This window comes from Lissotriton vulgaris, chromosome 3_1 (assembly GCF_964263255.1).
Source record: "Lissotriton vulgaris chromosome 3_1, aLisVul1.2, whole genome shotgun sequence".
Taxonomy (NCBI): Eukaryota; Metazoa; Chordata; class Amphibia; order Caudata; family Salamandridae; genus Lissotriton; species Lissotriton vulgaris.
This window is the reverse complement of record NC_141689.1, coordinates 1,419,606,337-1,419,631,894: the sequence shown is the minus strand read 5'-3', so window position 1 is coordinate 1,419,631,894 and position 25,558 is coordinate 1,419,606,337. Positions and strand designations below refer to the sequence as shown.

Below are 25,558 nucleotides of genomic sequence, written 5' to 3'. Positions count from 1 at the left end.
GGGACAGTCACTTCCTCCGGTGGAGTAGTTTGGCAAGCTGTTGCTGCATGTCCCGCTGCTCTTTGCGGAGGTCCCGGAGCTGGCGCTGATGTTTTTCGTCCAACCGCTCCAGGTAGTCCACTCTTCTGCGTAGCCGGCGCACACAAACCATCCAGGATCTGGGGGGGGGCGCTGATGTTGTTGCTGCTGTGCGGCGGGAGGCTGTTGGGCCACGGCTCCGTTTCGCTGGAGGCTTCGGGCTGGTGGACCCGGGGGCAGTGGAGGAGGATGTAGATGTTGATGTCTCCTCATGCTCCCGAGCCCACAACCGCCGATACTCGGCACAAATAGCCTCCAGCTTACGGGCCCTGGCCCAGACAGCCATCTCCTTACGGGTGAGCTTTTTGGGAGTAGCATCTATGAATAAAGAAAGAAAAATACTGTAGCCAATAGTCTTTAACATAAAGTCCAAATAATTCAACGGAAGGTTGACACTCAGTAACACCAGCAAGTAGCAAACACAGTATAACATTTTGGCATGTATCTTTCTGCCATCTTTGTAAGCCTGTGACGCTGTGAGTTTCAGGAATTCCACTAGCAGCACTATAGGTGGACTCACTACTACATACATAGTCAGAGAGTACTAAAAAAAGGCCTTTTTTACTTTTTTTCTCTTGTTTTGCAAAATAAATTACTGGTACGTGAACTTGTGGTAGCCGCCATAATGGCAGCTCACTCAGCTTTCACCCAAGAAATACAGACGCAGGCCAAGATGATGCAGACTTGCAGTACTTTAAGCAGTACATGCAGGTGGGGATAGGAATGTCTTACTTTTCTATAGGGGTGGCACTGCCACTGGCCATACTTCATCCACTCAGCGTCTGCTCTACTACATCATACACCTCTGCTATCGACGAGGAGGATAAGAAGATAACATCCAGGCTCCCAAAGTACGTCTATGATTCTTCTTAATGTCTCAAATGTACCAAAATTTCTTTTTGTCAACAACCAACTCACACCCTTTTCATTATATTTTGGAACCCGCCGTCTTATTTCTTATGTTGAATTGCATTCAACAAAACCATTCTTTACAGTCATAAATATTAAGACTCCCTCGTCCTTCGTTTCACCCTTCTTTAACTTTTCTTCACATCCCTAAACTACATCTGATATGACTTGGCTTCACAATAAAAATTTGCCAGCTGAGTTGAAGTGAAATAGAGGGGGCCATTGGTTACCAGAGAAGTACCGCCGCTAATGCTTAAGTCAAGGTTGACTGTCTTCTCCGTGATAGCCCAAAAAGTAGTTCTAAATTAATAAATGTTCTTGACAGTACAGTGTACTTATACTAGTGTACTGTGTACTACTGTACAGTACATCATACACTCCTTTGCGAGCCTACTCAAAAAAAATTCAATAAGTAAGGAGTATAATAACTTACCACCGTCCGCCGCTGCTGAGTCTTCCCCCCCAGCTCCTCCTGTTGGCACCGGCGCATCCAGAGTGGATCCCTCCGCACTGCTGGCCCCAGCACTGGTGGTCATCTGTGCTGCATCAGATGTTGTGACGTCTAAGAAAAACATGTCATATTTTCAGATACCATACACAACCCCCTATTTTGTCTCGTAATGGAAGAAAATGTTACATAACACATTTTTCATTACTGGGATTGAAAAAAAGTAACGGTTTTGGGGAGGGTGTTAACCTTTTATATGCTTATTCCATTAAATGCTACACTTTTTCTTATGACAACTGATGAATGCTTGCTTAACGTGCACCATTTTTCTCATTACAGAAAGAAGATTCCATTGCCCTTCTGCCAGACGATTCACCAACTACTACTAAGTCATCACCACACAGGTATTCTAATAATTTCATGTGTCTGTTAGCTATTATTAAGTTTGAGTCATACTAATTTCATTCATGGGAATGTTGTTTAAACTTTAACGTCATCTTCATCCATCAGAATACTACGCTATTAAAAATAAAGAAATAATGTTTTCATTTCTTAATTGAAAATAAAACTTTAAAACTAACAAACACAGTGTGGTTGAGTGAGCGGAAAGGTTTGAACTACTGCACTTGGCAGACATGTTTCAGTGACTCAGATAGGCCGGGACTCGGAGGTAGTCTTCTTCTGTTCTTCTGGGTCGTAAAATCATTGGTCAGACATTCTAGATAGTCGGTCAGGGGATTGGGGGGTTCAACTTCTGTTCGGACCGAGGTATGTTGAAAGTCGAACTGCACCTATCATCAACAATGTCCTATTTATCTTGTCCATACTTCTTTGTGTGCAGAATAGTCCCTGAAACACTAGCGGTATGGGATGTGCTCCTCTCAAATCAAAAAGGCAACTGCTACCTTTTACTTGGTGTAAACAATGACATTTTGTTGTTGGAAATTGTCAAAGCACTTACATTAAGAAGACTGGAATAGACAGCAAGGGCAACCCAGAGGACTGCACTCAGTGCTTAGAGCTATTGCTGCATCAGAGTTTTGTTTCACACCGTTTGCCGAATGGGCAAGCTTAGCTACCTACACAGACCGACTCATAATTGTAAATAGTAGTAGCACAGAGAGTGATGGTAGAGGCAGGATAAGAATGTAGAAAGTAGTCTACATTAGAAGAAGATCAAAGACTATTTTGTAAAACATAGAATTATTAGGAACCAGTTTGTAATTATTAGGAGCTGTAAAAGTTAGGGAAGTATAAGTATTAATATACCATTAAAACAATTTACTGGGGCCAGCAGAAGAGCCTGCAAGGGACTGCTCCTGTCCACCTTCTGCACCGGAGTCTCTGTCGCCCCCTGCGCCTTGCCCCTGGGAGTTTCTGGTGATCATGAAATAAAGAAACACAACATGGATGATTGTTTTTTGGGAAATATTTGATTTCTTTGTACTCAATCTAAAATTATGTCGGAGAAACAAATTAACATCAATTGCATCTGATCTGGTCAACTAGGAGGATAGTAGTACAGTATTCCAGGATTCACAGACCGTCTAATAGGAAAGTCATGTAATTCACTAACTACATCAACAACAAAAAGGTTCTACTATGACTGCCATCACTCAGCAGCACGAGACGTCGCGTGACAGACAGTCCGTCATCATGATTGCAGACCACTAACAAATGTCCTATAATAAGTAATAAATAATATACTCAACGTATCAATCCACCACTATCTCTTCAAAGTGGCAGCAGCAGGAGTACAAAGAAGGACTAGACTTGAGTCTACTGTCTCTAGCATTACGTAGTAATGCTCTCAAATGACTAAAGAGTTGCAAACAAGTAAGCACAGTAGCAACGCCAATACCCAGGCGAGCACCTGCACTGACAGAAGCTATATGATGATCACTATTCTAGTGAGCACCTTGCACCAGTCCAAACGACCCTTATGGTGATTGGTTGTAAGTCAACCTTATAGACCAGCTATCCTAGTGGTGGTATGGACAAAAGCAGTCTTATGCTGAACTCAAGAGGGCATGTGAAGCCAGCTGTTTTACCATATGCAATCCTTTAAATACCAAATGAAAGGACACCACACAAATTATATATTATAAAATATATGTATTTATTTCTAGAATTATCCCCTTGACTCTTTATCAGCACAGGAGCACATGCGTTAAACAAAGAACACAGTATAACATACAATAAGATGCACAATTATGGATAGGCAGGGTGGCCCCTCAAACCATATATTAAGAAAGTGGTATAAGTACCAGGTCATGAACAATGAACAGGCCTAGGGCCTAGGGAATCGCTGGGCCTACACTGGACTAACAAAGGTTAGGACATAGGAGGCCCACAGGATGAGGGTGCAGTGTCTATAGGCAACCGCGTTAACCATACAAGTCAATGGTGCGTAAAAATCAGAAAGTTATAGGTTTAGGAGTCTTCCGACTGGACTAGAACTTAGCCACTAAAAAGTAGGACACTAGAGGAGTAAACCACTGTAGGAGCACCGTTGTAATCTTGTTACCTCACCCCACAGGAAGCGGGTGCACAGGTGCCAAAGTGCGTCGGGTATCTTCATGGAGTTCTATTGAGCCTGGAGGTAAAGATGCTGCAGGCGGCCAGGAGAGAAGAGTCCGGTTGGATCCAAGAGAGGATCGAAGATGTAGAGTACCTGAAAGCAGAGGGGACAGAGTCTAGGTCACTAGCCAGTGACCAGGATGGAACCAGGTCGGAACCACGCAGTGTGGGGTTGCGATCAGGTGCTGTCGAGTAGTTTGTCTCCGCTGCCACGTGAACCAGGAAGGATCGAAGATGACCAGCTGGTGGACACGAGGTGTCCCACAAAGGCTCTTGCTGTCGGCGGTGTCGGTTCTCGAATTGGAGTCACCAAATCTTGACAAATGCAACCCTAGCAGGACTCGAAGATGTCTTCTGGATCAGACCGGGAAGGTCAGATCGATGGCTCCTTTTCAGGGGAGCTAGGGCCAGTCTGGAGCAACCAGACCAGCAGTGTAGTTTTGATGGATCATTGTCACAGAGCCCACTAGCCAACGGGCAAGTAACCGGACAACGCAGCAAGCAGGAAAAGTGCAAAAGGGCCCCACGCAGCACTCGGTGAGTGTGGAGGGGTGATCTTTGGAGCACAGGCTGCTTGGGGCTGGGGCTTCTCAAACCCCAAAGCACAGCATCGAGGGTGCCTCGGGAGCTGCACAGGAAGCACTTCATTGACTCTTCAAGATGGCCTGTCCCACGTCTCTCGTCGCCTCCACGGGTCTCAGCTTTGCCAGGACTGTGGATCGGGCTGTTGGATGTCTGGAAGTCTGGGTCTTGTTGATCTCTGTCGGTTGAGCTCCGGCTGGAGCAACGGCAAAGAAAGTCTTGATGCGCTGATGGTGCCTGCTTGCACTGGGTAGCCACTCCATGACCACAAAGGAGATTCTTCAGTCTTCCACGTCGAGTGGGATGTCGAAGGGTCCAGAGTTTCATTTCAAAGTTTCAGTCAGGATGATCTGGTTTGCATTGGCACAGCTCCTACCTTTATTCCAAATCTAGGGGCTGGATCTCCTGCTAGGTCCTTTTATGGGTGGGACCCAGGAAGGGGTGGTTACACCCATTTTCCTTGGTCCAGGTTCGCGCCAGAGCTGGGGCTGGAGAGCCCCAGCACCGGTTTGAACTGGGCTTTACATGGGACACCTTGTGTGCCCCAGGCAGTGTCTAGTTTCATTCAGCCCTCCCTGCCCCAATCCACAGCCTTGAACCAGAGGGTGGCAGTGATCAACCAGATGGTGGCAGTGATGAAGCAGAGGGTGGCACTGGTGAAGCAGGGGGTGGCAGTGATGATCCAGAGGGTGGCAGGGATGAACCAGAGGATGGCAGTGATCAACCAGAGGGTGGCAGTGATGGACCAGAGGGTACTGTGATAAACCAGAGGGGGACAGTGATGATCCAGAGGGTGGCAGTGGCAAACCAGAGGGTGGCAGTGATGAACCAGAGGGTGGCAGGGATGAACCAGAGGATGGCAGTGATCAACCAGAGGGTGGCAGTGATGATCCAAAGGGTGGCAGTGGCAAACCAGAGGGTGGCAGTAATGAACCAGAGGGTGGCAGTGGCAAACCAGAGGGTGGCAGTGATGAACCAGAGGGTGGCAGTTATGAACAAGAGGGTGCTGTGATAAACCAGAGGGGGACAGTGATGATCCAGAGGGTGGCATTGGTGAACCAGAGGGTGACAGTGATGAACCGGAGGGTGGCCGCGATGAACCACAGGGTCACAAACAGGCTGGACACGTAGAAACAACATGGTCGTGACCGTTGCGACCACACAAGTAAGTTCGCGTTCCTGAACTTGTACAAAACCCTTGCGAACTGGCAAAAACAGCAAATTTGCGAATTGGCACGAATTCATGAATTTTGCGAATTGCGAGTTCGCTTTTGCACCAATTCGCGGATCGGCAATTCGCAAATTTTGCCCGTGCTTAGTTATTTGTAACCTAACTGGGGACAGGAACACAGATACTCTTGCCAGGCAGGATGTGGGTCGGTGGGGGGGCTTGGTCTGCTTTGACAGCATAGCTAATATTGCACCTTATATATTCAATAGTAAAATAGCCTTAAGAAGTACTTTTGATTGAGGGGATTTGACTCTGTCCACATGTTGATTTCACCCTTTACGGGATTTAATTGGGCAATGGTTATACACTTCTGATGAAACATTGTCAACTCTCTGGCAAATGCAATAGGAAGGGGTTTAGTATATATTTATCTCTTTTTAGGTCTTGCCACTGTAAATAATTGGTGGCTTAACATGACAGTTAATGTTCAGGTCTTTCTATACATTGGGTCTGACTAAATTGTGTGATAGTCTTGAGGCAGAGAGTATATGGTCATGTACATGTTCAAATTAAAGCTAATATGCTTGTTTTATTGATTTTTAGAACATTGGAATGTTGGGAGCTCCATTGTAGACAATGAGGTGCTCAATGCTTCTACGGGCCGGTAAAGGCCCGCAGAGCAACATTCCAATGTTTTACAAAGGCCTTTCTGAGCTTGAGGGGATTTAAACCCTCCCGAGCTCCGTGAGACCTTTGTTTAATTTGTTAGAACATTCTGCTGTCTAGTCGCAGAATGTTCTAATAGCCTTAAAGCCCTTCGTAGCAGGGCTACACGGCTATTAAAGTCCAGCTGACTTGTTAAAGTCCCTCGCCTTTGGCTCGGGCCGGTAACGCTGCAGCGGGCCTTTAATAGCTGGTATAACCCGTTACAGCGGGCTATAAGGCTATATTACATGTGGTGGCAAAGGTTGAAGGTCTCTTATGTTACATTATGAATTACTTGACAAATCGTGCATACTTAACCTTTTGATTGTGAGAAGCCTCATGTTTTTCAATATGCTATATTATATATCGTTGGTTTTACAATTAAATGCAGCTGGTGTGCAAATTGCCATATGGCACCTCAGAGATAATGGGCGCAGACTACATTTGCTTGTTTCCTGTGATGTTTCTTTTGGGTATGCGATTTGCACTATGGTTACCTCGCTGAAAGGTGTTTCAAACAGTTATTCCACCTGAACCTTTGTAAATATTTGTAATTTTGATTCTCCAGTATTAGGGGTGTCTTTCATAGATTCACATGCTTGAATATCCCCCGTCGTCGAAGTGGGAGTCCCACGGTACATAAATAGCAGTAATAAATATGCATGTATACATGAGAAATATCATAAATAAAAAATACATACATATTGTGTAAAAGAAATGTAAGCTTGAAAAAAGTACCATAGAACAGAATAGGCCCATAGAAAAGGCCCAAGGGAGAATTCACTTTAGTAACTTATAGGAGTCATTATGTATTGGTCCACATTCCAGCCAATCAGGCTGTAGCCTCCTCTAGAACCTTCTCCTCAGAAGCCCAAGTCCTCAGATTTTCTACCGCACGTCGTGTGAAGGGAGTCTCCCTGAGCTCTGCTCAGTTTTTTCCAGTTTCTTCATATTTTTTCTTCAAAAATGTCTTCTTCAAAGAAAACCTTGTTCAAGGCTTGTCCATCCTGTGGAAAATTGCGCCTTTTTCATGAGGACCCACACAGTAAGTGTATTTACTGTCTTTATCCGGACCATGTTGTCGCTACCTGCAGGCTCTGTCGCAAATTTCCTCCTAAGACTTTGAGGGACAGAGAGGCTCGTCTCCTTCTGTGGCTACAGAAGTTGAAATCATCTGATAATGTGATTTCCGATGTCGAAAGTATGTCTTCTGGTTTTTCGAAAGCCTCTCAGAAGCGTGTGTCTGAGACTGAACTTCCCTCTCCTTTTCTTAAGAAGAGCAAGAAGTTGGGATCTTTCAAGGATGTCTCCTCACAAGACTTGCTTCAGGGCGCGCCTACGGGACCTAGCTCTCTGGCGTCTCGACCCAAGACCATGCCCTCCGTATCTAAAACGGGCATTGGCTCGTCGACGGGCTCGTCGAGGCGTCCGTCGACGTCTTCAGCGTCTACGAAGTCCGTTTTGGCAATGTCGACGACTACTTCTTCCATGTCGACCAGCTCTACCACCACGACGATCATCTCGTCGACGAGCAGCCAAGAGGTGAGACCCCTCTCGTCCATTATTATGATCTCGTCGATCAAACCGTCGACGAAGAAATCGTCGTCGACGCTCCCACCGGCGACGGCTCCTCCGTCGACGAAGACCAAGGCATCGTCGTCGACGACCGGATCCTCCTCGTCAACGACAATAACGTCGACGCCGACGATGAACCCCCCGTCCACGGCTGCACCGTCGACGACCTCCTTGTTGACGACGAAGACTGCAACTCAGTCGACGGCCTCGTCGACGGCCTCGTCGACGACCTCGTCGACGACCAAAAAATCATCGTCTACCAAACCTAAAGTTCTTACGCCGGATTCAGCGGCGCCAACCAGAAAACAGCTAGAGGGACCTAAAGCTGTATAACTGTCGTCGACGGGCTCGTTGACGACGCAACAACCTCTGCAATCTACTACCACCTTCAAAGTGGTTTCTACTTCGTCTCTCAAAACTGTACCACTTATACAGTTAAGTCCTATTAGGAGTGGATCTCAACCTCCAGAAAAATTGTTTCAATCTGGAGCAGAGGAATCTGGTAATGATTCGGACGTGGATCACAGTTATCAACCTGCAACAAGTCCATCGGAATTACACATTAAGTGTCAGGACTACAGTGACGAGGATGAGGAGGCGGATAATACCGTCGAAGATGGGAATGTCCTTTTTCCAGTAGATGACTCACAACAACCAAATTACGAACACTTTACACAGATTCCTCTGTCTATGGTGAAAAACCTCCAACATATGCTGGATGACTACAATCGTAGGTTTCCACCATCACTGCCTCCTTCCCCAGCACCTCAAGTGCAGCGACCTCAGTCTTCAGCTCCACACCCTCCATCTCCAGTGCCTCGACCACAGTCTCCAGCACCTAGGCTTCAAACTCAGGCGATTGTTGCACCAACGTCTCCTTTGGGTGCTGCTCATGATACAGATAATGAGACTCAAACTCCTCATAACACTGGAGATAATGACACTGATGATGAGGAAATGCAGGAATGGGACAATTATAGGGCACAGACGCCCTCTACTCCACCAACATCTCCAAGAACTTCGCCACCAGTGGATATCGCGAGTTTCCATAACCTTATGGTTCGTGCAGCAAAGAGGTTCCACTTAACATTGGAAACACAACAAACGGAATGTTTTTTGTATGATTTTAAGGACTTACCGCAACGCCAAACTCATACCATTCCTATCATTGACCACATATGGGATGAGGGTCTAAAGTTAATGGAACGTCCTAATTCCATTCCAGCCGTTCTACCTAGACTAGACAAAAAATATAAAGCTCCGCCTACTTCCCCGGCCTGCTTAGTTTCACAACCTAAGGCAGACTCAGTTATCACTCAGGCGGCACAAAAAAGGTCTTGAAACCCAGCCATACCCTTGACATCCCCGCCGGATCAAGATGGCCGTAAATTGGACTCAATTGGAAAGAAATTTACCACAATGGCAGCGACAACGGTAAGAGCTTCCAACGCTTTAGCCATACTGGGTCGATACGACCGTCAAATGTGGTCCGAGATCGCTGGTCTACTCCCTCAAATGCCCGACTCCATCCGGGATGAAGCGCAGGCCATCATTCTCGAGGGAGAGAAGATTTCAACAGAAATAATCGACTGTGCCGTCGATATAGCCTCTATTGGTTTCCGACAACTGGCGGGTGCTGCAGTTTTGCGTCGCCAAGGCTGGCTGAAGTCAACAACCTTCCGTCCGGAAGTTCAATCCAGAGTGCTAGATTTGCCCTACGATGGCGAGTCTCTGTTCGGTAAGCACGTTGATGACGCTTTGGAACTGATCAAAAAGGACACGGATACAGCGAAGTCCTTGGCAACTCTTCAATATAGAAAGAAGCCATTTCGTGGGGCACGAGGTAGAGGAGGAGGAGGTACCTCTACTTTTCGAAGCACAGGCCAATATCCAGGATACTCTTATGACAACAGACAAAGAGGATCCTATCAGTCCCAAAATCGTTCATCCACCTCCAGACCTTACCAACGGAAGTCCAACTACAGAGGTGGCGCAAACACCAACAAAAAACAGTGGGGGGACTATGCATCTTGGAGGTCGAATCTCCAAATTCTTCTCCAATTGGTCGAACATCACCAACGACCAATGGGTCTTGGACGTGGTTTCAAAAGGACACACCCTGGAATTTACAAAATTTCCACCCGCCCGCCCGCCCGCCTTCGGGCCCACCTTCTCCCCATTTCAAGGAACTGTTGGCCCAGGTGCAGCTTCTGATCAGAAAAGGAGCCGTAGAGATGGTACCGCAATGTCAACGCGGCAGGGGGTTTTACTCCTGTTTCTTTCTAGTAAAGAAAAAATCAGGAGAGTGGCGCCCCATTATCTTAGATCTGAGAGCTCTGAACAAGTTCATCGCATCAAAGACTTTTCAGATGCTTACCCTGCTTCAGACCTTGAATTTCCTCATTCCAGGAGAGTTCTTTTCGACTATAGACCTTCAAGATGCATATTTTCATGTGCCCATTCACCCCAGGCACAGGAAATACCTTCGTTTTACAGTCGGCCAATTTCATTATCAATTCAAGGTCCTTCCATTCGGCCTTCGATCAGCACCGAGAGTGTTTACAAAGATCCTTGCCCCGGTGGCCGCCTACCTGCGCTTACAGAGCATCCAGTTTTATCCGTATCTGGACGACTGCCTAATAAAAGCCAGAACTTTCCAACTGACACAAGAACACACACAAGTCTGCATATCCCTGTTCCTAAAGTCACACTTTCACCCTTCTCAACAACGAGATTTTCTAGGAGCCTCGCTCGATTCTCGACTAGGGCAAGTGTTCGTTTCACAGGAACGTCAAAGCCGAATGTTACAGAAAGTTCAGTTCCTGCAATCAAGGCAGTATGTTTCTGTCCGGATGTACAAATCATTCCTCGGCATGGCTTCCTCGTGCATTCAACTGATTCCCAACTGCAGACTGCACATGAGAGTCCTTCAAGAAGAACTAGACAACCAGTGGAGGCAGGTATCAGGGTCGTTCGACGACAAAATCCATCTAACGCCCCGCTTACTAAGAGCTTTGGAATGGTGGGCTCATCCTCCAAACATAGCAACAGGTCGCTCATTCAAGGACGAACAACCAACACTGACATTGACGACAGACGCCTCCCTAGAGGGTTGGGGGGCTCATCTCGACGGAATGTCCGTAAGAGGCAAATGGACGGCGTCTCAGCGCACGTGGCACATAAATCGCTTAGAACTTCTGGCGATTTTCTTGGCCTTGAAGTCATTTCAAAGAGTAGTGCAGGGACAGACATTGCTGGTGAGGACAGACAATACCACCAGCATGCACTACATCAACAAACAGGGCGGCACAAGATCTCTCGTGTTATCACAACTGGCACAGGAGATATGGGACTGGGCCGTCTTCAACATCAAATACATCTTCAAGCTGTCCATGTCCCAGGTGTGGCCAATGTGCTGGCGGACTCGCTCAGCAGAGCCCTCTCGGACAACCACGAATGGGAACTCAACCAACCAACGTTGGATTACATCTTCCGACAGTGGGGCCGACCACAATTGGATATCTTTGCAACTGCTCTCAACAGAAAATGTCAAGGGTTTGCGAGCCGGCATCCACACAAGGAGTCGAGCGGGAATGCCTTTTCAATAGACTGGTCGAACGCCTTCAGCTATGCATTCCCTCCACTGCCGCTCATTCCTCGTCTGTTGCACAGAATGAGATTCCAGCCATGTCGGATAATCCTGATCGCACCCAAATGGCCGAGACGTCCTTGGTTCTCAGATCTCCTTCTATTCTCTCTGACACAACCGATACAGTTGCATCCTCTGCCGCACCTTCTCACAATGCATCAAGGTCAAATATGCCATCCGGATCCAGCATACCTTCAACTTCATGCCTGGAACCTGAGTACAATGAATTTGCACACATGAATATCGACAAAGATTGTAGGACAGTACTAGCGAATGCTCGAGCGCAATCTACTGTCAAAACTTACCAGCTGAAGTGGAAGCGTTTCTGCGCTTGGTGCTCCACTAGATCACTAAATCCCATGTGTGCTCAGCCAGAACAAATCTTGCCATTCTTTTTGTCTCTAGCAAAATCAGGGCTATCACACTCCACTCTTAAGGTTTTTCTAGCTGCTATTTCTCGTTTCCGCCATGACGGCGTAACATCTTTGTACTCCTCCAGGATCATAAAACAGTTCTTCAGGGGCCTTTTTCGGATGTTCCCTCCAATCCGTCGGCCCCCACCTTATTGGCGACTCAACCTGGTTTTGTCTCAGCTGCAATTGCCTCCATTCGAGCCCATCCATTCTTCCAATCTGAAATTCCTCACTTGGAAAGTGGCTCTGTTGCTTGCCCTGACCTCTTCCAGACGCGTCAGCGACATTCAAGCCTTTACTATACAGCCACCGTTTTTACAATTCTCCAACGAAGCTGTTACCTTGAGAACAAATCCCAGTTTTATTCCTAAGGTTCCCAGTGACTTCCATCTCAATGAACCTATTGTTCTTAAGACTTTCTTCCCTGCACCTCAATCTGCAGCGGAGCGCTCCTTGCACACTCTGGATGTAAAACGCTGCCTTAAATTTACATTCAACGCACAGCTGCCTTTAGAAAGACTGATCAATTGTTTGTGGCATATGGCCCAGTGTGCAAAGGACAATCCGTAACTAAACAGACTATCACCAGATGGATATCGTCTGCGATATCCTATTGTCATCAACGGGCTGGGAAGCCCCTTCCTGCTCCGGCTCGAGCTCATTCCACGAGAGCTGTATCGACTTCTGCTGCCCTCTTTGCGGGGGTGCCTCTAAGACAAATCTGCAGAGCTGCTACTTGGTCAAGCAGCCATACTTTTACGAAGCACTACTGCCTGCAATCAACAGATGCCGCGGATGCGGCAGTAGGTCAAGCGGTGCTGCGGAATCTTTTCCGATAAAGGTGAGCCTCTGTTGCTACCCGCCTCCAGTCATAAAGGTATTGTCTTGTTTTGGTTTTTATTGCTTATTAAGTGATATGTTATGCCTAAACTTGATTTGTGTCTTCCTTTATGACTAATATACTGTTTACTGCTTTCTATTCTTATTCAAGCATGTGAATCTATGAAAGACACCCCTAATACTGGAGAAGAACATAAGTTACTTACCTGTAAACTGTGGTTCTCCAGTATTGGTGTCTTTCATAGATTCACATGCGACCCTCCCATCCTCCCCTCAGAGGCTCTCTTCTCCTCAAGCACTTATACTTACTTGTGCTACGAAAATCTGAGGACTTGGGCTTCTGAGGAGAAGGTTCTAGAGGAGGCTACAGCCTGATTGGCTGGAATGTGGACCAATACATAATGACTCCTATAAGTTACTAAAGTCAATTCTCCCTTGGGCCTTTTCTATGGGCCTATTCTGTTCTATGATACTTTTTTCAAGCTTACATTTCTTTTACACAATATGTATGTATTTTTTATTTATGATATTTCTCATGTATACATGCATATTTATTACTGCTATTTATGTACCGTGGGACTCCCACTTCGACGACGGGGGATATTCAAGCATGTGAATCTATGAAAGACACCAATACTGGAGAACCACAGTTTACAGGTAATAACTTATGTTCTTATTTTATATAGTAGGAGGGTAATACAAGCCCCTTCAGGTCCTGCACTGCAGGTGGGCTCAAGCCTTCAGGGACCCCACAACCCTTCAGGATGTATTCAGCCTACAACTAATGAATATCTGTGAAATATGGGAGACTGAGGGGCCCCTCTTCACATTCTACATGGGACCCCACCATTATGTATTACACCACTAGAATGTAGTTGTGTGTTCATAAATGTATTTTACTTTTTAAAGAAAAGACATTAGCTAGACATTGATTTATTTTGTATTAATGTGTGTGGTTATTTTCAGAGTTTCTAGCCAACAGCATCTCCCTGAGTCAGCCTTGGCCTGCCCTGCCTAGTGACCATTGGAACAAGTGCTGAAAGCAGAATGTGTTTCACAGTTTGAGGGGTACGAAGGCCCCATGACACCAGAGGTGAAAGACCCTTATTGACATGAACGTGACTAGTAACATACGATTGCCCTGACACCTCTGAAACCGTTTGTCTCAAATAGAATATGAAAGCATTTTATACTGTGAATTCTCTGGCAAAAACAACAGGAAGGATTTTTTATTTGTAAACAGCTTGCCAAACACCTTAGGAAGGGCCTTTACATTGAGAACCCTGTAATAAACACAATATGAAAGAGTTTTACATAGTGAACTCTGACAAGTACAATAACAAAATGTATTACATTGTGAACCCTCTGTCAAATATAAGAGGACAGAGTTTTATATTGTGAATACCATGATAAACAAAATAGAAAGGAGCTTCACATTTTGAACTTGACGCATACCATACAATAAAATGGTGTTTTGCATTGTGAACTCTCTATGCAATAGGAATGGGTTTAGTACAGTGGTTTATTTTTAGTTCTGGCCACAGTAAATGACTGGGGTCTTGAGAGGAGCATTATGTATTCATGTCAATGTACACTTTCGGTCTATCTAAATTGTTTTATGGGTCTCTAGCCAGAGACCACATTGATATGTTTATGTTAAAGTCAAATAGGCTTACTTTTATGATTTTTAAATATGGTGAAAACTGCAGCAGGTATCTCATTTTACACAACAAAATCTGTAAACTTAAACATTTTGATTGTGAAAAATCTTGTGTTTTCTAATATGTCCATATAGGCCCATTGCAACTGTTTAGACCCTGCTGGTGCACAAAGTTTAACACAGTAGTTCACTATAATGGGAGCTGTTAGACCTGGCATCATTGGCATGGGTCTCCCTTCCTCTCTCCTCTTCCTATGTTTTATGTTGGCTGGATTTAGATGCTCTGGGTGCCGTGCCACTGCTAATCAGTGCCACAGTGTGATTGTTCCCTGTGTAAAGATGACTGTATGAAATAGGTTAACCATAATGCCTAGATCTGTGTAGCATGCTCTAATCGCGAGTTACCCTCCATTTCACTGTTACTACTGTGAAACGACCTGCTCTTATCGGCCAGAATGGGCGGGTTGAGGATTACCTTCTATAATCCTATCTGACCCCAGGAACCTGATAGGAACTTCAAGTTTGATATGTTTATGCTCAGGACCTCGTTATAACCTTTTAGTAAGGACCATTTATAGATCCCATGTTTGGAAATGCCTCTTCTGAAAACACAGTAGTTTCTTTCCTAAGCTTTACTGTAGGCTTCGCTGGTATGTGTATTAGCCGTTTGGTTTTGGGAACCGCAGGGCCAGCTGGGTCAGACCTGGCTGGAGAGAAAGAGTGGTATTCAGAGCATGGGAAGGGGTGACTCTTTGATCTGAGCAAGGCCGTGCCTGGCAAGGTGAATGATGGCTCCACCTCCCACTGGGTGTCTGATAGCAGGCTCCCTCATTCTGAAAGGGCAGGATGTTGCCTCGTAAACCAAGCGCTCCCCGACCCCACCGAACTGGTTCTGACTGGACTGAGTGATTTGTGACTTTAAAGAACAAAGACTTTTTTGGTATAAAAACGCTGCGCTAGAATTTTGTTCAAGTGTGTTCCTTCTGGATGTCAAGACGAAACTCTGTCTGAGTGAACAGAGGAAAAGACTTTGAAACTTTCACCAAGCTTGCAGAAGAAACTACCCGGAGGGCCTGAATCGAGAGCGCCTCCTGCTGAAGTCTTAGGGACAGTAGACTTCACCCCGCCAGCCGTTGGAATTCCTGTGGGAGGAATTCTGCTTGCAGGTGAGGCCTCCATCGAGTAATCCAGAGCCTCTGGTTCTACTGTGAGTAACGCTGAATTTGGACCTTTACAACTCTGCTTAATCTGTGTGGGTTGCTGCAGCTAAGAGAGCTGCCGCCGCTGAGAGCCCGCCTGAATTTGAACCTTTGCAACTTCACTGAATCTGTGTGGGCAGCTGCAGCTAAATGAGAGCTGCCACCATTGAGAGCCCGCCCGAATTTGAACCTATGCAGCTACACTGAATCTGTGTGGGTTGCTGCATCTAAGAGAGAGCTGGTGCCGCTGAGAGCCCACCAGAATTTGGACCTTCGAAACTGTTGCTGAATCTGTGTGGGCCGCTGCAGCTAAGAGAGCGCTGCCACTCCTACAGGCCCGCCTGAATTTGAACCTTTGAAACCGTCGCTGGATCTGTGTGGGCCGCTGCAGCTAGGAGAGAGCTGCCGTCGCTGAGAGCCCGCCTGAATTTGAACCTTCGGAACCATCGCTGAATCTGTGTGGGCCGCTGCAGATAAGGGAGAGCTGCCGCCGCTGAGTGCCCATACCTTTGCCAACTTTGCATCACCCATCATCCTGTGGGCTGCTGCAGCTAAGAGAGAGCTACCGCCGCTGAGTGCCCGCCCCTTTGTTAACTTTGCAACACCCTCGGTCCTGGGTCACCGCTGCTAAGAGAGAGCTGCTACCACGTCAGGTTTGGGAGGAATAAGGGATGGGTGATGTGTTAAACCAGCACACAAATCCCACTGCAGAAAGGCCTTGTCCTGTGGGCTCCATGAACTTACACTTTTAGTTCCAATTTTAGTTGTGTCACATCTGTGGTTACACTCTTTCTACCTATCACCAACTGCACATAGCATTTAGTCATGTTCAGTTACTTGGAGGTAAAGCATGTGGTTCAACAATATCTTCTTTCCTCTCATACATGCATTCACTATGCACAATATGTGAAGTGCATGTAGGGTACAGCCAATGGCAATATCTTGTGGTCAGTACCCAGTGCACATGGCTGAAGGCTACAAGCCGTGGGATCTGTAGACATGCGTTTTTTTCGGGTGTCATATCTGTGGATTCAGCCTTCCTCCATCATAAACTGCACAAAGCTTTGGGTCACGATCAGTTGCTTGTTCATAAACTGATTTTATAGATTTCATCAGTTATGTGATGAATTGCACCATTTGGGATGTCATCAGTGATGTATTCAATAGTGTCATTTAAAATGTCATCAGTAATGACAAGTGTGCAGTCATAAGCAACATATGGAGCGTACACGAGTTATGGTTTGAATTGCTAATCATAATTGGGTAATTTCTGTCGTTTTTATTACAATTTGCTATGTAACAATAATGTCAATTTGCTGTCTTTTTATGGGCTATTATAGGAAGTCCCGAGATGTTTATACTGAAGTATTCATCGGTTATGGGCAAAGGTAATGATCACTTACCTTTAACAAAATGTTTTCAATGAATTATGAATGAAGGTTTAGGCATTTGGGGTTATATTCAAGGTCATAGCTATGCCATCAATTTCTAGGTTTTGTTCTCTTGGAAACCTGAAATTGAAAGTAGTTGCTGCTGCAGAGAATCATTTTAATTAATGTAATCAGAAGCATATAAATACTCTCTTCTATATTTAGGATATAATTACATATGCTTAATTGTTTCAACAATACCTAAAATCTATTTATGAGACACTATGCACTTTGTACATTTATATGTGAATATATATTTAAGAATATCAAAAACAAACCTTTGTCTTATATTATTGTTTGTGGTGGAGCACATAGTGTGACTCACTCTATCTACATCCTACTGCAGTTCTCCTTCTGAAATGGTGTTTATTTTTTATCAAGTATAAATATATATTTCTAATAAGAACAGTTGTTTTTCTAATACTGCTAAATCCCTGCTTTTTTCTGAATAGGGTTACATTTTGTATTCTGTAAGAAATTGAAGTCACAAAGCAAACTGTTCGCACAATTTACAGAGTGATAATGAGTATGGGCACTGATACAAATTAATATGTAAACAAAAAACAGAGAATGAGGCAGGTAGGATCAGACAAATACGAATTCAGATCTGGCGTATTGGCAAGTAAACAGGTGGTATTTCAGATAGGACAAATTAAAGCTACTGAGAGCTCGACTGACCCCTCATTTAATATAACATCTTACATACGATAGAGCCAAAGAAAGTTGTTTTTTGTCATTTGCATAGCTCGCCATCTGCCATTGTTATGGCATTGAAGCATATTCAATAGAACTTCAGGGTTTATTTTCTAAGTAGTTCTGATGTTTCCATTGCATATAGGAGTTTGATAGAGTTTGAGGAGCTCTGCAATGGGTGACATGAAGGAGGGTGCCCTTGTTAGGAGAGTGCGTCAGCCTTAATGAGTTTGGGATTGGAAGGGTCAAGCCAGATAAATGCACCAGTTGTGGTGGGTGCCCTAATAGCCAGTTATTTGTATCTTTTAGAAGTGCTGTGAGTTATGTTCAGGTTTCTGTTTATGTACTCTGTTGTAGCAAGGTGTGAGGTGTGTTCCAAAGAATAGTATGTTGTACGTGTTGATTCTATGTGGTGTATGTGTGCTGTGTTTAGTATGAGCTCAGAGTACATCCTTGATGCTTAGTTAGAGATGAATGCTGTTGTGGGCATATTCATGGATAACCATGTGACATAACTGTGAAGTGTTGGATTTATGTGAAGAGTGTTGCAAACAGACCATTAAGTGCTCTGAAGTAGCGCTACATGAGACAGCTAACCATTCAGCAGTGACGGGAGTTCAAGGAGGGCTGGTTGACAGCATTACTGTTGCTAATAACCAGGAAAAGAGCAGATGGGTAGTATCATAGGTCCTGTGAAATATTGGAATGGAATTAACATTTCTGCTCTTGACTTGACATCTTCCAGTGGTGCTCAGAATGTTCACATCATGGCCAACCATGGACTAGGGTGGTGCCTTAAAAATACATGAGTAGCCTTTTGGGTCGATGCCTTCTAGTGGTCGTCTAATAGCGTATTCATCCATTCTACTCAATATCAACCACCCGTTTATCTCTTGTTATTCTCTGTCTGGAAGGCAAATGGTCGGTAATAATCCTTTCTGCCATAGTGCAGAATGGCTGGGTCAAGGTGACTGCTTAGGTGACGATGCCTTTCCTGTGGCAGCAGATAGCAACTAAGTAGCCCATTCCAGGGGCATTTTTGCTTCATAAAAAGCTGAGGTAATAGAAAATTTCAGGTAGCCAATGTGTCCCCCACTCGCACCCTATCCATGCACCCATGTTCCTTGTATGTCGTGTAACTTTTTTTCTGTTCATGCTAGAAAGACGCAAATACATTTGCGTCCAACGTTAACATGTCAGCTATCCAGTCATGCATAAAAATCCCGTTAATTAGGCTTCTAGGCCTATGGTGCCAACGTCTTTACATAGTGCACTTTCACGTTTTCCTCCACGTTTTCTGGCCCAGTCGAGCTAGGCCCTTAAACGAGGCTCCGAGTTCTTTTCTCCCTCTGACAGCTGCCGTTTAGGTATGCATCCCTGACCTCTGCCTTACTTCCTGCCGCAGACGAGCGGTGCCCGGCTCGGCCTGGTCCGCTTGCCAAGATGATGTTTTACCTACAAGTTATCTGCTCAGCCTCCTCGAAAACACATTCCAGTCTAGTGAAATAGGTAAACATATTCCCGGCTACAGAGCAAAGGGCCCTGCCTTCCTGTCTCCATGCAAGTCATTTACTGCTCCTGTTACCATGGTAGGCCCATGGCCCCCGCACTCTACATGAAGATCCATATGCACGCACTAGCATCCAGTGTTGAACGGCCTCTGCCCGAGAGACCTTTTACTCCAGACACTACATCCTCAAAACATACGATATCAGATATGCTATAGGTACAGGTCGTTTTGACACTCCAGACATTAGTCTCCTCTACTCGTGCAAAAGTCAAAGCCCCCAACTCTCCCCAGTTACACGTCATGCTCCGCTGCGTGCGCATATAGGTCATAAGTTTCTGCTGATTCTGCAAACTTTCTCTATGCATCCACCCACTTGTGACGTTTCATGTGACGATTCTCTGACATGTCCAGTGCACGCCCATGTGTACGCCTTCTTACACGCCTCCTGTTACGCACATGTGTTCTTATCTCTCTCTTTTCACCTGTTACGCCTACTGTATTCACTTCCATGTATACTGTTTTACTATATATAATGTGTGATGTTAATAAAATGTTGAATGTCCCTTCCTGAACCTGAGTGGTGATGGAACCCGATGTCCCATGCTTCGAAGCATTCTATTAAAGCCCGTATGACTCAGATACCACGGACTCTGCCTCTCATTTGATTGAGCTATCCTTATGACTTGTAATTATATGGCAAAAACGATACGGTAATATACATTTACCACAAAGCACCTTCTGGTATCAGTGGTTTTGCTGTTGAGAACATTGCTGTTGTTAATGCTTTTTCCAATATGGTACATGGGAATGTTGTTGGCCTGTTCCAAATCTTCCAATGTAGACTTTAAAACTATACTTTAGGGAACATCTTGTATATATTAAGACCCACAGGCTTCAGTGTCCTCACCTTGTTCTTCATCCATTCTTCATCCATTGGATCTCATCATCCACTGTGTTTGCAGATTCAAGGATGCCAGGCATAACCAGGACTATCTATTTAAAGAATTACCCTGAATACCCTTGGGCTTCCAGATCAGCTGAACCCTTCACTACACTGTTGGATTGATTGGCAAAATATGTCTTCCTAGGATCTCTTGGAAATCTTCTCTGATTTCTCTAGGAGTAAACTCAGCAAATCCTTGCAGCAAATCCCTGCAGGCTCTGCTGTAATTCCTCAAGAGAGCAGAGATAGATGCACTCAAAGCACAGAATGATGTCCCGCAAAACGTTCTCACCCCAGAATCCATCTTCCTGCGGTACTTCACCAGGGTAGCAGGCAATGTAAAGCCCCGAATATGGCAATAAGTACAATAGAACAGCCATGCTCATTGTAAACATCAGTTACATAAATCCAAAAGCATGGTTTATTGGAGTAATTTTGCATTGCTGATTTTTTTTTGTTCTGTTTGGAGGGCCGCCATCGGTACAACAGTGTAATAACACATTACATTAATGCCATTTTTTAAAACTTTTTGTCATCGTACTGTTCATTTTAATAATGTGTGTGTTATGTATTTATTTATCTATTTATTAATGTGGTGTGTCGAATTTTACTGTGGTATTTTATAAGTTTTGTAGTATGCAATATTCTGTTTTTTACCTCAAAAACTTGTAGAGGTGAAACTGTTGTAGTGCGTTCAGGCAGCAGAACCCACTGGTAGGCTTGGTGGAGGTATTCCCCAATGGAGGAATGGATTATATTCCTGTGACATATTCTTCTTCTATCAGGGGCATCTCCGCTGCTAAGGCAGGGGAGCGTAGCCCCACTGCTTCTAGAGCAGAAAAAATAATAATAATAACCTCATTATTATCATTTCATTTTTTTTTTTGCTACGGGGCTTGGTTAGGGCGGGCGGTCCTGGGGTTACCGGGGGAGGAGTGGTTTGCACACTCCAAATGCACATGACAGTTTGGCCGGCCGTCAGGACCGGCCCAAGAGTCACGCACACTTTGCATCTTCCCCACCAGGCTGTAATGCACATCCTGGGGAGGAACATCAACAGGCTCCCTGTCCCCATTTGAGCACCGAACCACGGTGCTCAGACCAATCACAACACTGCATTGCAGAGTTGTGATTGACTATGGGGAGCCTGGGTGCTTCCAGGTTCGACCTCGCCAAGAAGAGCAGCACCGCGAGGGAGAGACAGCAGCCATTTAATAGGTAAGGTTTTTTTTAAAGTATTTTTTTTTTCAACACCCCCCTCCCCGCCACCCCCATTCCTTGCCAGCCGCAACTGATACGGATAAAAGAGCCTTGCCTGGACAGATGGCGCAGGGTTCCATGAGGCCTGTAACCAGAGAGGAACATATTGCTGATGTGTTCAGGCCGGATCCTTCTCAATGACGCAGTGCTCAATGCTGGCCCTGCAGGGTGCTGAAGGACATTGCAGCTTCTGAGATTTTTAAAGTGGCAGTGCCACTCCTCACTCTGTTTACCTTAGACTACAGAAGCTGCATTTTCCTATTCGTTTTCAGTTTTGAAAACTTCTTTGTTTAGCATTTCTTCAGTTAAATATACTCTATGGCTGATTTGATTTAATGATTTTTGCCAAGCAATATGCCTCAGGCATATACCCACACCATTTTGTAGGTTTCAGTTTGCATACCCGTATTCCTATAGGTATTACCCTTATGTTTGTGCTCAATCTGGAAATGTACGTAATGAGCGTGTGCAATCCAGAGAATGAGGCGTGACTCGTGTGGCAATGCCAAGACTAACAAGCATTTGCAATGCAATAGGTCTCGCATTAGGAAAGTTTGAGCTATTGGTCTTGTAAATGACAATTTTTTTATTTATGTGTCGGTTTTGAAAATAGCTAAATTAATAGCTTTGCCATTTACAATGCCAATAGTTATAACTTTCGCAAATGTGACACCTATAGCATTTGTAATGCAACATGTTTTGTATTTACTTGACTAAGATGTATTGATATTACAAATAAAAATGGCTTTTAATTGTTTTAAATAATTAGTACTTAAATAAAAGTGATTGTAATTTATAATGGCAATAGCTTAAACGTTTGTAAATAACTTTTGTGAAGATTATGTCAGTGTATTTTATTGTGACGAAAATCCAAGAACAGAAGTGAAATATTAACATCTTTTTGTGACATTTTTAATAAAGCTTGAAACATTGAGAGAACATATTTGAACCAGTTGTTGTTGAATGGTTGCACAGATTGATGCTGTGATGGCGCGGAGTGATGTGGTGGCGACGAGTGATGCTGTTGTGCTGTTGGGTGATGCTGTCGTGGTGCTAAGTGGTGCTGTGGTGGTGCTGAATGATAATGTGGTGGTGCTGAGTGATAATGTGGTGGTGCTGAGGGATGCTGGGGTAGCGCTGAGTGATGATGTGGTGATGCTGAGTGGTGCTGTGGTGGTGCTGAGTGATTCTGGAGTGGCGCCAAGTGATGCTTTGGTGGTGCTGAGTGGTGCTGTGGTGGTGCTGAGTGGTGCTGTGGTGGTGCTGAGGGATGCTGGGGTGGTGCTTAGGGATGCTGGGGTGGTGCTGAGGGATGCTGTTGTGGTGCTGAGGGATGCTGTTGTGGTGCTGAGTGATGCTGTGGTGAGTGGTGCTGTGGTGGTGCTGAGTGATGCTGTGGTGGTGCTGAGTGGTGCTGAGTGATAATGTGGTGGTGCTGAGTGATGCTGAGGTAGCGCTGAGTGATGATGTGGTGATGCTGAGTGGTGCTGAGTGATGCTGGGGTGGTGCTGAGTGTTGCTGTGGTGGTGATGAGTGATGCTGGGGTGGCGCAGAGTGATGCTGGGGTGGTAGTGAGAGGTGCTGTGGTGGTGCTAAGTGATGCTGTGGTGGTGCTGAGTGGTGCTGTGGTGGTGCGGAGTGATAATGTGGTGGTGCTGAGTGGTGCTGTGGCGGTGCTGAGTGGTGCTGTGGTGGTGCTGAGTGATGTTGTTGTGGTGCTGAGTGGTGCTTTGGTGGTGCTGAGTGGTGCTTTGGTGGTGCTGAGTGATAATGTGGTGGTGCTGACGTCTGGTGGTGTGTGCCTGGTGGAAGCGTGCACTGACGGCTGGTGGTGTTTGTGCCCGGTAAAAGCGTGCACTGATGACTGGTGGTGTTTGTGCCCAGTGAAAGGGTGCACTGACGACTGATGGTGTCAGGGCCTGGTGAAAGTGTGCACTGACGGCCAGTGGTGTGTATGCCTGGTGAAAGCGTGCACTGATGGCTGGTGGTGTGTGTGTGTGCCTGTTGAAAGCGTGCACTGACGGCTGGTGGTGTGTGTGTCTGGAAGCGTGCACTGAAGGCTGGTGGTGTGTGTGCCTAGTAGAAGCGTGCACTGACGGCTGGTGGTGTGTGTGCCTGGTGGAAGCGTGCACTGACAGCTGGTGGTAAAAAATGTACCTGTGGGTTTTATGTAATGTTATATTTGGCTGCTTATTTTGGTAAAACACAACAGGCACAAAAGTAAGTGTGCATCTTTATCAGTTAAATGCTGAAATATAACATTTCACACCTTCATTGTTTCACAAAACACATAATAAATATGGATAAATACCAGTAAGCTGGCCAGAAAATAAATATGGATAAATACATTGGGAAATTATAAAAAAAATGCCATAAAACCGGGAGCCCTATTTATAGCAATCAAGAAAGAAAATGCAGCAGATGTGCAAGCGGTCGGGCCACTTTGAGTCCCACGCAGGAATCAAAAGCACAAGTACCAATGGTTGTATACGAGAGTAGAACTGGTACTTTAATCAACGAATTTTTATTGTTTAAAGCTGAACCTTGTTTTGAAACATTTCTGGACGAAATTGAGCCTCCTGTGGCTAAGACCCTTTACCTGAAATTCAGATACGGGACTCTTATGTTAACTTCTAACCTTGAACGATGGTCAAAGAAAAATGCTGACTGTACAACTGTCTATAACAGAATATGTCCTATGTGCTCTGCTTCCTGTTTGGAGAATGAAATTCACATGCTTTTTGTATGCAACGCTTACACAAAAGCACGGAAAAAATGGTTAAAACCCATGTGTGCTCTCCTAGGAACTAGAAGTTGTCATATTGCATATAGGATTGTCAAAACAAATTCTGATCAGTTCATTGTGTTCAGTATTAGCAGGTTTTTAACTTCAGTTTTCTTTATTCGAAAAAAATTGGGTCAAATGCTTTGAAAATTATGATAGATTGTCCAAAGAGGTATACTCTGTGTGCATTTCTGCTGCTAAATTGAATCGTGCTAAATGAAATATTTTTGGTGACCCTTTTTTAGGAAAAAGCTTATGCATGTTCTTTATGAATTGTTAATTGGAATTCAATTTTTTTTAAATTCGTGTATGTATATTCATGTGTCTTTTATGGCTATTTTTGCCGAAATAAAGATTTTAAATAAATAACAAGTACCAAGGGCCTCATTCTGGAATGTGAATATGGCTAATTACAGTGCACTGCACCTCCAGTATTCAGACTTCCCAGAGGACAGGCACATGTGTCCTGATCTGCTGCCATGGAAACCAGTGCACTGTGTGGGTGCGCACGTGTCGGCTTCTTCTCCCTTCCTCGCTCCCATTACAAACTTGTGTCAAATGACAGTCAAACTCATTCAGTAAAAGGTGGAGGAGCGAGACGGAGCTCACTGGAGGGCCAGTGAGATAAAGGGAGAAAGAGGGATAAAATGGAGGCGAGACATCGAACGAGGGGGGCGGGGGGGGGGGAGACAATGACAGGCAGACCTAGAGAGCCGAGAAGAGGTGGATGCGAGAGGAAGGCAGTGAAGGGGGAGAGAGTGAGTGAAAGAACAAGAGAAAGGTAGGAGGGCCGGAAGAGAGGAAATCGAGAGGCAAACGGAGAGCGTGAGACAGAAGGCGAGAGAAAGGAGAAGAGGAAAGAGAAACATGTAGTGAAGTGACAGTGACGAGGGAGAGGAGACAGAGTAAGAGATTGTCAGGGGAAGTGTGGGAAAGAAAAAATATAGAAAATTCGAGGTATTTCGATTTTCACAGCGCCCAAAAAGTAATTCTGTATACAGGCCTCACCAGTGAGTCCGGAGATTCTGCCAGCACCTTCTTAAAAGGAAATGTATATGCCACCAATTAATGGTTATTATGTCAACACTATCAAATCCTCTTAATTAACTTACTGGTCTGCAGCTCTTG

General features: G+C 45.1%; 1 protein-coding gene across 1 annotated transcript; it reads right to left on the bottom strand.

Moving 5' to 3' along the window:
* Window positions 1-25,558, bottom strand: LOC147727980 (uncharacterized). Its single transcript, XM_086963216.1, has 4 exons — window positions 25,543-25,558; window positions 2,705-2,812; window positions 1,421-1,549; window positions 1-396 (listed from the first exon to the last, which is right to left on the bottom strand). The coding sequence occupies exons 3-4, from the start codon at window positions 1,521-1,523 to the stop codon at window positions 8-10; spliced, it is 492 nt and encodes a 163-aa protein (XP_086819342.1). The 5' UTR covers window positions 1,524-1,549; window positions 2,705-2,812; window positions 25,543-25,558; the 3' UTR covers window positions 1-7.

Coding starts and splice junctions, on each gene's coding strand:
- LOC147727980 (XM_086963216.1), bottom strand. CDS start 1,523: ATGACCACCAGTGCTGGGGCCAGCAGTGCGGAGGGATCCACTCTGGAT. Junction 397..1,420: donor CTCAGCAGCGGCGGACGGTG/GTAAGTTATTAT, acceptor CTTTATTCATAG/ATGCTACTCCCAAAAAGCTC.